General features: G+C 50.5%; 1 protein-coding gene across 1 annotated transcript; it reads right to left on the reverse strand.

Annotated features, from left to right (window-relative positions):
• Positions 1-335: 335 nt before the first annotated feature.
• On the reverse strand, positions 336-13294 carry LOC135874393 (E3 ubiquitin-protein ligase TRIM39-like). Its single transcript, XM_065399199.1, has 7 exons — positions 12856-13294; positions 8641-8727; positions 6947-7177; positions 5798-5820; positions 4584-4699; positions 3509-3541; positions 336-1029 (listed from the first exon to the last, which is right to left on the reverse strand). Exons 1-7 carry the CDS (start codon positions 13273-13275, stop codon positions 518-520), a joined length of 1422 nt encoding a protein of 473 aa, XP_065255271.1. The 5' UTR covers positions 13276-13294; the 3' UTR covers positions 336-517.
• Positions 13295-17394: the final 4100 nt, after the last annotated feature.

Here is a 17394-nt window from a genome sequence, read left to right on the forward strand (position 1 = left end):
AATGAAAGTCAGGGACAGGTCACGGGATTCTGTACATTTTTATTTATTGCCCAAGACCTGTCCCTGTCTTTTACTAAAAATAACCGTGACAACATCTTAGCCTTACCTATAGTGGTAAAAGTGCACATTTGAAAGTATAGCTGCATTTACACTAGGGGCTTTTGCCAGCACAGCTATGTGGGTCACAAATTACACCTCATCACACCCCGGACTGACATAAGTGTGCTAGCAGAGTGAAGCTATGAAGTTTGTGGTGAAAACCTGGCAGAGACACTTAAAGGGGCAGTAGAGAACATCCAGTAGACACCACAGTTTTATGGCAATACACAAAGGAGATGATCCAGCCCAAGGCTATGGGTAACGAGTGCAGATGAACTTACTGCAATGAGAAATACAAGCAGATCATTTCCGACTGTTTGATTAGTTAGCGTTATTTTAATGAATCCTCTCTTTCTCCAGCTGCAGCCAAGTGTGCAGGAGTTCTCATGTGAGAGCCACTGTAAGAAACTTGATACCATCAGGGGCACATCTGGATGCATGATTCTGGGGACCAGAGCCAAAAGTAAGGGAAGATTTTCTCATTGAAAGAGGCAGAGAAATTGAAGATTTGGGCCATGTTCTCTGCGTTGTAAAAGGTCACTTGCCCCTCTTCGTAGTCCAAGTGAACTCGAATCTTCCTGGGCTTCTCGTCAAGTGAGAGAGGGGTCGGGGGGAAAGTGAGAGCTGAGTATTGACGATCCCAGCCCAGACGTACAGCCCAAATCCCTTCCGTCTGAAGCGTTGATGGCCTGTTTCTCTCCACAGACTCTCTGGCAGCCCCCACAGCCCAGCCATCCCCATCTCCGACCTCCAGCTCCCAATAGTGTCTCCCTGTTGTGAATCCCTCAGAGCCCAGGACACAGGGGCTCGACATGAACCTCTTGGGATTGGCAGGCACATCCAGCCGCCCCGCTCCGAGTCTCACGCTTTTCCCATCCTCTGACAGGATGAGGTGGGGATTTGCTGTTTCCGGATCCAGAGTCATGTTGACTAGAGAATGATGCAGATAGAGAGAGAGAGACACACACAATCAGAGAGAGGCAGAACCCATTTCTAGGTCAGCTCTGGAGCAAATCGGTGAATCTCCTTCGTCCAGAATTAAATGGAGTGGGGAAGGCAGGAGGAATATTCATGGTCTGAGCCAAGAACAGGAAAGACTCCTTCCACGGGAGCTAAATCAGGAATAAAAACATGGGCGGCGTGTGACTCATGCATTTGGGGAGGCTAGGGTGTGAGTGCTGGAAATGGGAGGGGCCACCGATGCCCAGACCATGGCCCCGCCCCCTGCTCCACCCCAAGGTCAGTCCCTGCTCAGCCTCCTCCCCGAGGCCCCACCAACACTCCACCTCCCTTTGCCCCAGGCCCCGCTCCCACTCGGCCCCCTCCCCCGAGATCCCTGCCTGCTCCTGCCTCTTCGCCCCCTCCCCTGAGGCCTCCCCTGCCTGCTGAGGAGCGGCGGGGGGGGCCTCGGGGAAGGGGGCGGAGAGGCACAATTGGCGGGGCCTCGTGGGAAGAGGTGGAGCGAGGGCGGGACCTCAGGAGGAAGAGGCGGGGCAAGGGCAGGAAGAGAAGCAGCGTGGGTGGGGCAACAGGGGAAGAGGACAAGCGGGAGTGGAGCCTCGGGGCGGAGCACGAGTGGGGTTATGGCCCAGGCGCCCTTTCGGCAGTGGCGGTGCTCCAAAGACGGCAGGCCACCTCCAGAGGGAGGTGCACTGAATCCTGTTTGGGGAGGCTTAGCCTCCCCTGGCCTCTTATATCTGCCACCCATAAATAAAACCACATGGATGAAATCCTGGACCCACTGAAACTAATGGGAGTTTTGCCATTGACTTCAGCAGAGCTAGGATTTAATCCCATGAATGCAATTGGCTTTAGCTTCAGCTGATCGTACGTTGGACCATTTCCAGTCCACTTTGGATTCTACTTGTTACCCCATAGCCCGGATGCACGTGGGACTCGTCTCAATTTCTGTTTCAACCCTGGCATGGCAGTGGAAGAGACACAGGTGCAGTGAGTTCCCCAGTGACTTTCTGGGCTATGCTTTTCTGGAGAGAAGCACCATTTCCTTGACCAGCATGGACAGGGATTTTTATAAGCAGGGATATGCCTGTATCCCTGGCTTTTTTGGGGTGGTAATGGAGGGAGATGTTCAAAATCCCAACCTAGATCTAAATTCTGGGGCTGTCTCCTGTTGCTGTCATGGCCTTAACCAAACCTCTGGTTCCAAACATTTTTGAATTTAAAGGTGTTGCATATCCAGATCAGGCCTATTTCTATTTCTAACTGGGCTAGTATACACCTCTACATAGACTCTATGGGGTATGTAGATCCTTATCTACTCTGGTTTAGGAGAAGATGGTAGAACATCATGTTTAAAAAACACTGTTGCTGCTACAGCGGTTTCAGTTCTACTGTGGACAGGGCCTAAATACTAAGGAGTCAGCAAAGGTAACAGTTCTTAGGATTACCAAAAAAGGTCTGTTCTTAACTTGGGTTAGCTAACTGCGTGAGCTCATGGGTTACAATAGCAGTGAGGACATGGCAACTGAGCTTGTACCTCAGGTTAGCAGCTTGCGCTAAAGCCCACAGGTATAGAGGAGCCAGGGCTTACAGTCAGTCTTAATAAAATTCAGCTGCCGCTAACTCCAAGGTAGTTTCTATAAAGTAGTGACCACCTTCTCATTGGGCTGCCATCACTTGGCCATCTTATGTTTATATAGTCCAGCCCTTTCACCTCAGTCCTATTTCGTACTTTTCATTACACTTACAGTTCCTCAGCCCCTCCTTTTAAACCACCACTCCAGTAACAACTAACACAGTCACAGGATGGCACCTGCATGTCTTCAGGGGTTCATACAGCTGTTGGAGACAATCTCTTCTAATGGTGAAAACCTCTCTTTGGTTTCAGTTGCCCCTTCTCCCAGAAAATCCAGAGGGAGCAGAGATGGTCTGAACCAAAATTGTGGATCAGAGCACCCTTCAACTTTGTGTACATTATGAATCTGGATCCCAATCCAAAAGTGCCTGTGAGGATATGTGAGCTGTTTCTTTAAGAGCCCAGTTCAACAAATTGCTTAAGAACATGCGTAACTTCAACTACCTACCTAGTCCTGTTAAAGTTACATGTGTTTAATACCTTGCTGAATCTGAGCCAGAAGGGAGAAGCAGAGAGGGATGGTGTAGCTTTAGAGCTTATACTGTTCTGAATAACATTCCCTGTTCAGTGTTAGAAGACAGCAACTTTCTGGGATTCTTTACCATTGTCACCGGACAATGCTGGGCATGTATTTCTATAACAGGCCTAATCACGACCCAGATCTGAGCTCTTGCCCGTTCGCTGTGTTCTAAATCCACATCCAGACATTGTGGCCTATGCCCATCTCTGCAATGGAGAAGTAAGTACCATTCTAGCACCTCATTTTAGAAAACCTTCGCCTCTTATTTGTTCCCAGCAGTGACAGAAACGTACCTTTTTCTTTATCCAGCTGAGCTCGCAGATTCTCTAGATGAAAAAAAAGGAGACAGGGATGAGATCTCATGCACACCAGTTCTCATAGCACTATTCCAGATGTGCTGTCAGCGCCAAATCCTGAGTATAAAGCAGTTTGAATTTGTGCAAAATGTCACAATCTCACACCGATCTGGCCTCCCGTCATCATATCCAACAACGGCATTGCACACCCTTCAGCCCTGTCACCAGGAGGGACAAAATCACCCCAGCACACCGGGTTCTCTAACTTTCCAGAGATATGCAAAGGGGCACATGCCATGACCCTACCTGGGGCCACCTGTGGGGCCACCCCAGAGATTCATGGATTTGCAGGACTGAGCCAGATTTTGGAACTTCGCTACATGGTGCCTGGCGTGATGCCATCACCCATGGTCACTCTGGCTGGTGCAACAATCCCTAGTAGGCTATGTGTGTGTGTGTGTGTGTGTGTGTGTGTCTTTTCCTGCTGGTCTTTGTAGCACTGTGGTAGTAGCATGATTGTCTCTAGTTAGAGGGGACGGAAGCCAAAATTTGGAACAACCCTCCTCCCACCACCCCCAAGTACACCCCGTGGCTCCCTTCCTCCCAGCTCCCACCGAGTGCTCTGTTATATCACCTCCCAAAATTGTGGATACCCCTCTCTGCCCCTTCATGTACAGCAAACACATTCAGTTCCCAGAACCCTTTGCACTGGCTGCAGTGAGACTTCACAGAACTCAGGAGCGGACGGAAACTCATAGGTGCCAACAAGGCATGACAGAGTAGAACCAAGGGCAGACACACTTCTGCACGAGGAATCAGCTGGCAGAGTTTTTGTAGCTGAAGATGGTTCAGGAGTGGTGAGGAAGAAAGCTAAGGTCCAGTGAGAGACGTGGTGGGGACCCATAAATGACAAAAAACAGATGAGAAAGAGTGAGATGGGGGAGGGGGACAGAGGCAAAGGAGCAACAACGTAAGGAGCACCATGAACCAGAGAATGGGGTAGAAGAGAGACACAATGGGTCCCTGGGGAGACAGGACTGGAGACATCACCCACAAGGTCACTTTGTTTTACCTTTGAACATGGCCAGCACCCCCATTACAAGGTGATTATTTTCAGAGAAGTCGCTGACTCTCTTCTTCAGCACGGGAGAAACGGGCTCTGGAGTTGGGACCTTCACACACTCGCACCTAGGAAAACACACATATCCTGAGGTCTCGTCTACACCTAAAACTTAGGTCAACCTATCTTCATCACTCAGGGCTGTGAAAAATTTCACACCCTGTGCAATGCAGTTAGGTTGACCTATCCCCCACTGTGGATGCGGAGAGATTGATGGAAGAATTCTTCCGTCAACCTCGCTACCGCTTCGTGAGGGGCTGAATTTACTACAGTGATGGAAACCCTCTTCCGTTGCTTTACTTAGTGTCTATGCTCCAGCAGTGCTGCAGCAGCGCTTGTAGTGTAGACACATCCTGAAGCGCGTTCACCTAGCTGTCTAATCCCAAACTCTCCATCCGCCCAGAAAGAATAAGGACCTCAGCCTTCTGAGCCCCATCAACACCCTAACAGGGACAAGTTCATCTAATCCGCATGGCAATTATAGAAATAGGAAGGGCAGCAATTATACTGGTTAGCAAGTACAAATGAGAACCTTACTACCCCCCTTTGAACTATTATTGTTATTCAGATTACAGAGGTGTCCAGATAAAATCAGGGCCCCTTTGGGTTGGAAGCAGCACAAACTCACAGCAAGAGAGAATCCCTTTCCTGAAGGGTTTAGACTCTAACTAGACAAAAGCACAGGGAGGGGAAGTGACTGCCCAAGGTCACCCAGAAGGTCAGTAGCAGAGCTAGGACTAGAACTCGGCTCTCCCAATGCCTGGTTTAGTGCCCTGTCCACTGGGGAGTTAACACCTCATTTTACACAAGGAGAAAGAAAGGTACTTAGAGGCTGAAAGCCTGATTTTTCAGAGCAGCCACAACTCTCACTGACTTCAACTGGCTGTAGGGGACTTGCCTGACACCGCTCTGTCTCACCAAATGCAGAGGAGCCATTTAGTATTATTTAAAAAATGTAAAACAAAACAAAAATAAGTGGAGTTTTTATCAAAGTACCATTCCCCTGGCAACCAAAACTCAGCCCCTTTGTACAAGTGACAGATATATTAAATACAAAACATCCCACAGCTGCTGCATGCTGGGAAGCTGGGTCTTCAGGACTGTTTCCAAGACTTTTCTGAGCACACTATGGTGGGAGGGAGAGCGGGAATGAGCCCAGAAGGTACCTGCTTAAGGTGCTGCCAACGTCCTAGAAGGGAAAGAAAACAGATGCTCAGTTCACGTGCCACAAGAAAGGAGGGTCGAATGCGGCTCCCCGCTATACCAGGGCAAGTCAATGGGGCTATGTTGGTGAATCCAGCCCAGCATGTTTTCTGCTAGGGGGATGAATCTGTGTTTGCAGTTTGAGTCCCATCTGCAGGTCTCCACAATGGGGAACATTAGATTTCTGGTAACTTAGGCCCCCATCCTACAGTTGACTCCACGTGGGCAGATGCCTGCCCATCAGTGGGGCTCTATGAAGGCGAAGGGGTCTGCCTGCATGAGTTTCACTGCAGGATCGGCACCAAAGTCAGAAGTAAAAGGGAGGCTTTATTTGATTCCCAAGGATGGCTCCCTCATCTTCTCATCTCCATAGCCCCTCTTTCCCTGCCTCTTCCCACCTCACCAAGATAAGACTCCTCCAACCGTTCCAGCCTCTTGCGGCAAGTGCTGTAGGACCACCCACCTCTTCCCCTGCCTCATACATCAAGAGACACAGAAGCCTTGCGCTCCCCTCTCTTCCAGTCATGACACCGTTGATGCCACCTCCCTGCATGCAGCCCCTCTGGGCCCCTTCCCAATTCTTCTCCAGTCAGCCTCAGATACCGAAGTGCTCGGTGTCCCTGGTCTGGTTGGAAGTGAAGGCCAGGGGACTTCCTCTAAGGATGGGATTGGTTCCTCCTACAAGTCCTGACCTATCTCCCAGCAGCCAGAAATCTTCCCTTCATGCCTGCCTACCTAGCGACCTACTGGCTTTCTCTGAACCCAGGAAATGAGCCAGTTCCCAGGTGACATCCCAGGTGGGAATTAAATAGTTAAACGTTAACCCTTTGGACACCAGGTACTTTCTGAAGCCCCAGAGACTGTTTGGAGTTTCTCCTCATGGGTAATTTTTCTCCATTTCTATGCAAGATCATTCAGAGGAAGAAACTCTGCCTTTGTTTACATATAATCCAGAGATGCACTGACACCGTATAGTTCAGTGTTTCAGCCTTACAGTCAATATTTCAGTTATACTGTGAGCTCCGAGTCCTGGACTCCAGTATCCCAGAGCTGGGCTTCAATAGCTCAGGAGTCTTTCCTCTTTGCACAGGGTATGTACAGTGCAGCCTCACCTTAAGGAATTCTGTCGCCGGCTGGGAACATTTCCTTTGTATCTCGCTGATCAGTTCGTTGAGTAGTAACGTTTTCTCTGACACTTTGGTGACATATTCATTCCGCCTCTTTAAAATCTCCTCATCTAGCACTTCCAGCTGCGCCAGAAGAAGGCACTGTTGTTCACTCAGAAACTCATGCAACTGCTCAAATTCCAACAGAATCTTCCGTCTCTCCGATTCTGTCTGTCTCTGCAGGGAACAGATATAAAGAGGGGAGGGGCATGTCGGTATTACAGGTGGAATCTTTTCACTCTCCATAAATCCTTGTGTGTGTGGATGTGGCAGGTGAGACAGAGATGGGGGTTGGAAGAATAAACCTTACAGTGAGAACGAAGGACAAAAGGGTCTAGGGGATAGGAGATTGAGAAGTGGAGTAAATCGTAACTGAGCCAGTGGAGAAGACAGCAGGAAGAGTGGTAGAGAAGCCACTGGAGATGACAAGAGGACCTGGTGCGTGTTGTTGAAGGAGATGAGGTGGTGGCAGGACAGAAGAAATGGAGCTGAGAGGTTAGGGAGGAAGCAGTGTTTAGAGAAGACAAGGTCAAGTGAGTGGCCATTTTGTCAAAAAGGAGATCCAAAATAGGGATGAAGGTCAAAGGAGAAGATGAGGGGGAGGCTAAGAGGTTGGGCTGGACATCAGTATGGAAGCTGAAGTCCCCAAGGGTGAGGGTGGGGATTGTGAAGAGAGGAAGAGCCAGGACTCAAAGTCAAAGAAGGTGGCCAGGGAGGCATTGGGGGTGGGGGCAGTGGTTGTCAGTAGAGGAGGCCACCATCGGGGAAAGTGTCTATTGAAGCCGTGTCAGAAGGGACATCTGATTTTATGTGGGTGCCAGGAGATGAAGAGGTCATGGCAAACCGACCTTTTTGGAGTGAGCCTTCCAGGGAGAGCAAGAGAAGGAAAAGAGGGAGGTTGTGAATGGGGGCTGAGATTGAAAGAGAGGATCCAGAAGGACAGAGGTGGTGATGGGGATGGGGGTGGAGGTGGGAGGCAGGGAGTGTGGGGATGGAGGGAGGACCTGGGTTAGGGCAGATGTCACCAGAGGCGAGGCAGAAGCAGTGGAGAGGAGATGTAGATTTGTGGGGGGAAGGGGAGGAAGGAGGGCAGAGAGGATAAAGGAGAACTAGCAGTAGCAGTTGAAAGTTGAGGTTAAAAGGGATATGGAGACAGTAGGAGAGGAGGGAGGGAATAACAGATACATTAGTAGAAGATCAAGATCAGTTGGGAAGTGATCTGCTAACCAGAACGAGAATACAGCTGTAACCAATACTGTTTGCAATGAATAGTTCTGCCAGCTCTATAGGCCCCAGACAGAGGGGCATGTTACTCACGAGGGGGTGTAGTCCGCACTGTCTGCTCATGCAACAGCCAAGTGCAAACCATGCCCGAATTACTGCCATGTTACTAAGGCCGTGTCTATATGGCGAGTTACTGCATGGCAAGCTCAGGTGTAAATCTACCAGCCTGCTGTGCGTTAACTGGCCCTGTGACCCTGCCCGATAGTTCCCTAGTGAACTGTTTGAAACTGCAGGGTAGTGGCGGTGTTGTCAATGGCATGGTGCGAACCCACTTGTCATGCGAACAGCCGGTGGGTGCTCTAGTACGGCTGCGATGAGGCCCATATAAACAGGTAGGTAGATAGGTAGGTAGATACCAGCAGTTCGTCGCTTTTCTCTTCTCCATACGGTTCAAATTCTTCTCTCTCTTTTTGTAAGAAACACAAATTGCTCTGAAGTTTTTCCTGGAAAGAAATATGGATTTGGTGATTTCCATGTTTTATTTTACACAGTATACAGCAGTATTATGTGTGGTTACGTCAGCTCTACACATTTGCAAAGCTCCCTTATGGAGTGACAGTAGCAGCTCGATAGTTAAGGCCAGCTCCCTGTTATAAATCCAGTTTTCAAGCCCTCCTCTAACGTCCCCCAAAAGAAGCCAAACAACTCAAAGAGTTTTAAAGTTATCGTGACTGAAACTTTAGTTTATTTGTTGAAAAAAATCCTAACTTTTTGGCCAATAATATTTCTAAAATGTTTTGATATGGGAACCCCAAAGATGTTCTGTGGATCTTACTGAGAAGTGCCTTCTGCTATGTGGGGGCTGAGTTAGCGGGGAGGGGTTTGAAAAGACATAAACACTTGTTTTTACCAAAAAAACCAGGAGTACTTGTGGCACCTTAGAGACTAACAAATTTATTTGAGCATAAGCTTTCGTGGGCTACAGACCACTTCTTTGGATGCATAGAATGGAACATATATTGAGGAGATATATATGCACATACAGAGAGCATGAAAAGGTGGGAGTTGTCTTACCAACTCTGAGAGGCCAATTAAGTAAGAGAAAAAAAAAAAGCTTTTGAAGTGATAATCAAGGTAGCCCAGTACAGACAGTTTGATAAGAAGTGTGAGAATACTTACATGGGGAGTTAGATTCAATGTTTGAATGGCTCAGCCATTCCCAGTCTCTATTCAAGCCTAAGTCGATTGTATCTAGTTTGCATATCAATTCCAGATATATGTTTCATTCTATGCATCCGAAGAAGTGGGCTGTAGCCCACGAAAGCTTATGCTCAAATAAATTTGTTAGTTTCTAAGGTGCCACAAGTACTCCTGTTTTTTTTGCGGATACAGACTAACACGGCTGCTACTCTTAAACTTGTTTTTACATTAATAAAATGGATCAATAGAGTTATTGGCATGTAAAATTCATTATACTCTCAGTTATACTTTTAGTCTGGTGGAGATTTGCAAGAGTCAGTAGGAGATGTTTAAAAAAAATGTAATGGGCAGTTACTAAAGTTTGAATTCTCCAGATAATAAACACTTACAACGTTATCTATTGTTATCCTTTTTGTTGTGAATGTTTGAAGACTAGCTACAGTGTAACTTGCATGGGGTGACTGCAAGTGAAGAAGGAATATGTGGCATGAATGAAGCGTCTTCATGCTTCAACTAGTTACTTCTGAGTTTTTGAGGTAGAAGAACCCTGTTGAGAGTATAATAAATAAAATCACAATAAATGAACAACAATACCTAGCTCTTATATTCATTTTCTGAGTGGTAGGTAAATTCCACTGAAATATACTGTCACCCTTACAAACCCTAACAAAGGTTTTGTTTGTGAATTTCCCTAAATTACACACAGATGTGTCGATAGCACTTTTCACCCTGCAGCACTCCACCAGTACAACCAGCATTTACAGTTTACAAACCAGTCCAAGAAGAGCCACAATGAGTATAAGACTTGAGCCAGAACCTGAGCGAGAAGGGATTGGAAGACCAGCCGCAGGATTAGTGAGCCCGACCCAGATTGGGCTGCTCATACAGCGCTCATTTCTGTGCTGACCTCTCCTCTGGCTTCTCAGCAGGACAGGCAGTGTGTCCCTGTCGGGGAGGGGGGAGCTGGGGATATAGGGCAGGATGAGCAGTGAGTTCTGGGGGGCGCTGGGGGGTATAGGGCAGGATGGGCAGTGAGTTCTGGGGGGGGGGGGAAAGGGGGACCTGGAGGGTATAGGGCAGGATGGGCAGTGAGTTCCGGGGGGCGCTGGGGGGTATAGGGCAGGATGGGCAGTGAGTTCCGGGGGGCACTGGGGGGTATAGGGCACGATGGGCAGTGAGTTCCGGGGGGGGAAAGGGGGCGCTGGGGGGTATAGGGCACGATGGGCAGTGAGTTCCGGGGGGGGAAGGGGGCGCTGGGGGGTATAGGGCACGATGGGCAGTGAGTTCCGGGGGGGGAAGGGGGAGCTGGGGGATATAGGGCACGATGGGCAGTGAGTTCCGGGGGGGGGAAGGGGGCGCGGGGGGGTATAGGGCACGATGGGCAGTGAGTTCCGGGGGGGGGGGGAAGGGGGAGCTGGGGGGTATAGGGCACGATGGGCAGTGAGTTCCGGGGGGGGAAGGGGGCGCTGGGGGGTATAGGGCACGATGGGCAGTGAGTTCCGGGGGGTGCTGGGGGGTATAGGGCAGGATGGGCAGTGAGTTCTGGGGGGGGGGGAAGGGGGAGCTGGGGGATATAGGGCACGATGGGCAGTGAGTTCCAGGGGGCACTGGGGGATATAGGGCACGATGGGCAGTGAGTTCCGGGGGGCACTGGGGGGTATAGGGCAGGATGGGCAGTGAGTTCTGGGGGGGGGGAAAGGGGGAGCTGGGGGATATAGGGCACGATGGGCAGTGAGTTCCAGGGGGCACTGGGGGGTATAGGGCACGATGGGCAGTGAGTTCCGGGGGGCGCTGGGGGGTATAGGGCAGGATGAGCAGTGAGTTCCGGGGGGCACTGGGGGGTATAGGGCAGGATGGGCAGTGAGTTCCGGGGGGGGGGGGGGGGAAGGGGGACCTGGAGGGTATAGGGCAGGATGGGCAGTGAGTTCCGGGGGGCGCTGGGGGGTATAGGGCACGATGGGCAGTGAGTTCCGGGGGGGGGGAAGGGGGCGCTGGGGGGTATAGGGCACGATGGGCAGTGAGTTCCGGGGGGCGCTGGGGGGTATAGGGCAGGATGGGCAGTGAGTTCCGGGGGGGGGGGGAAGGGGGACCTGGAGGGTATAGGGCAGGATGGGCAGTGAGTTCCGGGGGGCGCTGGGGGGTATAGGGCAGGATGGGCAGTGAGTTCCGGGGGGGGGGAAGGGGGACCTGGAGGGTATAGGGCAGGATGGGCAGTGAGTTCCGGGGGGCGCTGGGGGGTATAGGGCACGATGGGCAGTGAGTTCCGGGGGGCGCTGGGGGGTATAGTGCACGATGGGCAGTGAGTTCCGGGGGGGGGGAAGGGGGCGCTGGGGGGTATAGGGCACGATGGGCAGTGAGTTCCGGGGGGGGGGAAGGGGGAGCTGGGGGATATAGGGCACTATGGGCAGTGAGTTCCGGGGGGCGCTGGGGGGTATAGGGCAGGATGGGCAGTGAGTTCCGGGGGGGAGAAGGGGGGTATAGGGCAGGATGGGCAGTGAGTTCCGGGGGGGAGAAGGGGGAGCTGGGGGATATAGGGCACGATGGGCAGTGAGTTCCGGGGGGCGCTGGGGGGTATAGGGCACGATGGGCAGTGAGTTCCGGGGGGCGCTGGGGGGTATAGGGCACGATGGGCAGTGAGTTCCGGGGGGCGCTGGGGGGTATAGGGCACGATGGGCAGTGAGTTCCGGGGGGCGCTGGGGGGTATAGGGCACGATGGGCAGTGAGTTCCGGGGGGGGGGAAGGGGGCACTGGGGGGTATAGGGCACGATGGGCAGTGAGTTCCGGGGGGCGCTGGGGGGTATAGGGCAGGATGGGCAGTGAGTTCCGGGGGGGGGGAAGGGGGACCTGGAGGGTATAGGGCAGGATGGGCAGTGAGTTCCGGGGGGCGCTGGGGGGTATAGGGCAGGATGGGCAGTGAGTTCCGGGGGGGGGGAAGGGGGACCTGGAGGGTATAGGGCAGGATGGGCAGTGAGTTCCGGGGGGCGCTGGGGGGTATAGGGCACGATGGGCAGTGAGTTCCGGGGGGCGCTGGGGGGTATAGTGCACGATGGGCAGTGAGTTCCGGGGGGGGGGAAGGGGGCGCTGGGGGGTATAGGGCACGATGGGCAGTGAGTTCCGGGGGGGGGGGAAGGGGGAGCTGGGGGATATAGGGCACTATGGGCAGTGAGTTCCGGGGGGCGCTGGGGGGTATAGGGCAGGATGGGCAGTGAGTTCCGGGGGGGAGAAGGGGGGTATAGGGCAGGATGGGCAGTGAGTTCCGGGGGGGAGAAGGGGGAGCTGGGGGATATAGGGCACGATGGGCAGTGAGTTCCGGGGGGCGCTGGGGGGTATAGGGCACGATGGGCAGTGAGTTCCGGGGGGCGCTGGGGGGTATAGGGCACGATGGGCAGTGAGTTCTCTTCAAAGACATTACACAGTGTCGGATTTCCTACCTTGTAGGGCTGCGCTGCCTCCTCTATTGGAGCCACAGTGTGACCCCTGTGCGCCTGGGACTCCCTGCACACCAGACAGATCGGTCTCTGGTCTTGTTCGCAGAAGAGTTTCAGAGATTCCTTGTGCTCCTCGCACACAATCTCTTGCGCTTTCTTTGCTGCTTCGACCCCGAGCCGCAGAGCTATGTCTACCATGTTTGCCAGCTGCCTGTTAGGCCTGAAGTTCCTGGGCTGGATTGTCTTCCTGCACTGAGGACAGGGGAGGTTTCTCGGTGATCCCTTGCAGTACTCACTGAGGCACGCCGCACAGAAATTGTGGCTGCACTCTGTGATCACTGGGTCTTTAAAAGAGTCCAGGCAGATGGGACAAGTGGCTTCATTTTGCAGATCTTCAGTCAGATTCACCGCAGCCTGAGCCATGATCCTTTCTCCGGGAAACAGAAGCAAAGTGAGTTTCACTTTCGGCTGCTCAGCAGTGGGTTTGACAGGAGTGGGTGTGGAGTCCCTCCTCCCCTGGCTTTGTGCCCAGAAAGTCCTTTGCCCTGCAAGCTCCTAAATCACCCTAGAGCAGTGACACTCAGATCTCAGTAGTTCTGGAGCCAGATTAGCAATCAACATTACCCAAAAGAGTCACCGCGTGTGAATTCATGGTTTCATTTATTACAGTGCTCTATCGGCATATTTAAACAGTCTGACAGGGGAACTATTTAGTTTCTGTATATAATTCTGACAGCAAATATGTTAATAACTTAGTGCAAGTTAATAACATAATTGGTTAATGAAATAGTAAAAGCATCCTGATTGGTTAATAATTAAATCACAGTGTTTTAATATCGTGTGCTGCAAAGAGTCACAGGAGACACATTAAAGAGCCACTTGCAGCTCTCGAGCCTCGGTCTGAGTATCATTGTCCTGGAGAGTCACTACTGGTGCCCGGAGGAAACACACACACACACCTATACCCTTCCCCAGGAGCCAGGGAAATGTTCTTGTGCAGAAAACGGGAGCGTTGCAGGCCTGTCAGTTTAGATGAAGGATTCTCTTGGGATTAAGGACTCAAAATCAGCAGATCTAAGGTAACATTTTCAAAAGTGCCTAAGTGACTTAGGTGCCTAAGGGTACATCTCCACTGCAAAAACCCCTCCCATGGCTGCGAATCCCAGAACCTGGGTCAATTGACTCAGGCTTGTGCTAGGAGGCTACAAATAGCAGTGTAGACATTCCTGCTCCGGCTGGAGCCTGGGCTCTGAAACTGTCCCCCTCAAAGCCCGGGGTTCAGCCCGAGTGGGAACATTTACACTTATTTTGAGCCCCATAATGTGAGCCCATGAGCCCTGAGTTGACATGGGCTCTAAGACATGCTCCCATGGGTTCTTTTAGATGTACCCTAGGTCCCATTTTAAAAAAATGGGATTTATTCACTTACCTCACTTAGGAGTTTTTGAAAATGTTTCTCCTATGCTTTACACCAGCCTCTGACCTCACTCTTTGTCTTGGGAAAGTCACCTCACTGCTTTTTGCCTCAGTTTCCCCTTTTTGTAAAAAAACAACAGGGAAAATACTGACTAACCTCACAGAGGTTTGAGGGGCGTAACACATCACTGTTTGCAAAGCAGCTTGAGATCCTGAGAAGGCAGGTGCTATATAAGAGCAAAGCAGTCTTAAACAAGATCTCTACTCTGTGCTGAGGCAGCAAACTGCATCTGGTTCAGTGATGAAGTGAAGGCAGCAATTAGAAATAAAAACCAATATATAAGAAATGGGAAAAGGGGAAATAGATAGCAATCGATATATATTAGAATTCAGGATGTGTAGAAAATTGATAAAGGAAGCTGAAGACATCAGGGAAAAATCCATGGCTGGCACGGCTAAGGGTAATAAGCGGGAGGTTTTCTAAATGTGTTAGAAATGAAAGAAATCCTAGCACTGGTATAGGCCCATTACATGATGGAGATGGTAACACTGTTAATAGTGCTGCAGAAAAGGATAAATATTTGTGTTCCATATTTGGAAAGGAGCAGGATGATGTACTCAATCACATGAAGATTATGAAGTACTTTCCAGTCTGTTAGTAACCAAAGAGGATGTTAAACAACATTTCCTAGGGATAAGCATTTTTAAATCAGTGGGCCTGGACCCAAGAACCCTGAAAGAGTTGGCTGAGGAGATCTCTGATATTAGCACATCCCGTTTAGCCCTGGCACAGGCAGTGGTGGTACAAGTCTCCCCCGCCTTAGCCCTGTCTGGAGGAACACCTCCGTGGGTGAGAGGGCCTTGCCAGCTTGCAGGCCCTGTCCAGGTGGCCACTCCTCCGGCTTGTGCTAGTTTTGATTACAGGTCTCGGCCCAGCTCTCAGCTCAGCCCAGTGGATAAACAGGGGTCCAAGTACCAGGGGGAAAGCAGCTCCCCCGCTAAGCGCAGAAGGAAATGTCCTTGGCTCTGGCTTAGCGGAACTCAGCTCCTCCCCTCACTGGGAACCTGTAGCAGGAGGAGCTGGGATGTTTCCGGGGTACTCGGCCTTCCCGCCAACAGAGTGAGCAGCAGCACAGCACCCATCAGAGGGGAAAAAAGAGTCCACCCGTCTCTGACTCCTCCAAAAGAAGATCTGTCCCCTGCCACCCAAACCAACCTGCCAGCTCCCGCTCCTCTGGAGAAGAGGGGAAAAGGAGTCACTCCTCCTACCACCTCCATCCATCCTTCAGGCCCCCAAGGAAGTACAGCCACATTCAGAAGCTTGCATAAAATGCAGGAAACATTTCTGGGTGGAAAAAGTCCCTTTATTCCCTCCACTTCAATTGGTTTGTGCATCAGTGCCAAATACTCGCTGGGGCCCTGTCTGAGTGACAGCCTTTCTAGGGGTGGGGCCCCGGAGCACTGCACATGTGCTCCTGGGACCCCCACACAGCCAGCCTTCAGCTCAGGCCTCCTTTGGACATGAACTGCTTCCTCAGGCATGTTGCCTCTTGTCCCCATTCTCTTCCTCTTGCTGTGTCCCATCACTGCCAGATGCCACAATGCCACTTTGATGCATAACATTGAGACCTGTCATGGCAGCTTCTGAAAGAGGTGATCACACTCCTAGTTTAATCTACTTATCCAGTGTGGCTACATACCTAATGTATCTAGGCTGGGACCATCAAACAGTGTGGCCAATCCCAAGCATTCAGAAATCATGAGTCAGGTGCCAAAAAATCATGATAGTTATTATATTAATATTATATTTTAAATCAGTCTCTTCCATGGCACTTTTCATCAGGAGAGCTCAAAGCGCTTCACAATCTTTTATGTATTTATCTTCATGACACATCGGTGAGATAGGGCAGTGCTATTATCCCTATTTTACAGATGGGAAACTGAGGCACAGAGCGGCTAAGTAACTTTCCTAAGGTCACACAGGAAGTCTGTGGCAGAGTCTAAAAATTAAGTCCTTTTTATTTGTTTTCTGAGCTTTTAAGTTACACTTGCTTCATGTTTTCAAGCTTTTCCCTGCAATCAGGAGGGCTAGAAACTTACATTTAAAAAAAATGAACACTGCAATTTGCACCTATTCTCTGGATTCCAGCAGCTGGAGCTCTAGAAAAAACACCAAATATTGCAAGATTTATAACAGAATCGCACAAGGTAGCAACACTGATTCACATAGCAACTCCTAAGCAACCATCTGGGGTGCTGGAATGATGTTATAGTGGGGGTGCTGAGAGCCATTGAACCAAACTGTAAACCCCTTCAAGCCAGGGGTTGCTACACATAGTAATAATTCCCTTAACATAAGAACATAAGAATGGCCCTACTGGGTCAGACCAAAGGTCCATCTAGCCCAGTATCCTGTCTCCCGACAGTGGCCAATGCCAGGTGCCCCGGAGGGAATAAGCAGAGCAGTTAATCATCAAGTGATCCATCCCCTGGCGCTCATTCCCAGCTTCTGGCAAACAGAGGCTAGGGACACCATCCCTGCCCATTCTGGCTAATAGTCATTGATGGACGTATCCTCCATGAATTTATCTAGTTCTTTTTTGAACCCTGTTATGGTCTTGGCCTTCACAACATCCTCTGGCAAGGAGTTCCACAGGTTGACTGTGCGTTGTGTGAAGAAATACTCCCTTTTGTTTGTTTTAAACCGGCTGCCTATTAATTTCATTTGATGACCCCTAGTTCTTGTGTTATGAGGAGTAAACAACACTTCCTTATTTCCTTTCTCTACACCAGTCATGATTTTATAGACCTCAATCATATCTCCCCTTAGCTGTCTCTTTTCCAAGCTGAAAAGTCCCAGTCTCATTAATTTCTCCTCATACGGAAGCCGTTCCATACCCCTAATTATTTTTGTTGCCCTTCCATACTGGCCTAAGCTGGATTTGAACGGCTGACCAAGGGGTGAGAGACTGTTTAGCTCATTTTGTATCTACTGATCCCTCCTTCACGTGTTGCTTTGTATTTTAATGTATTTGTTTCTGATTTTGATGCAGAACATTTGAGACAACATGGAAAAATTAAATAGACTAAACTATTGAAATACCATGGTCTGTACTAGGCAGGAGA

This window comes from Emys orbicularis, chromosome 2, assembly GCF_028017835.1.
Source record: "Emys orbicularis isolate rEmyOrb1 chromosome 2, rEmyOrb1.hap1, whole genome shotgun sequence".
NCBI lineage: Eukaryota > Metazoa > Chordata > Testudines > Emydidae > Emys > Emys orbicularis.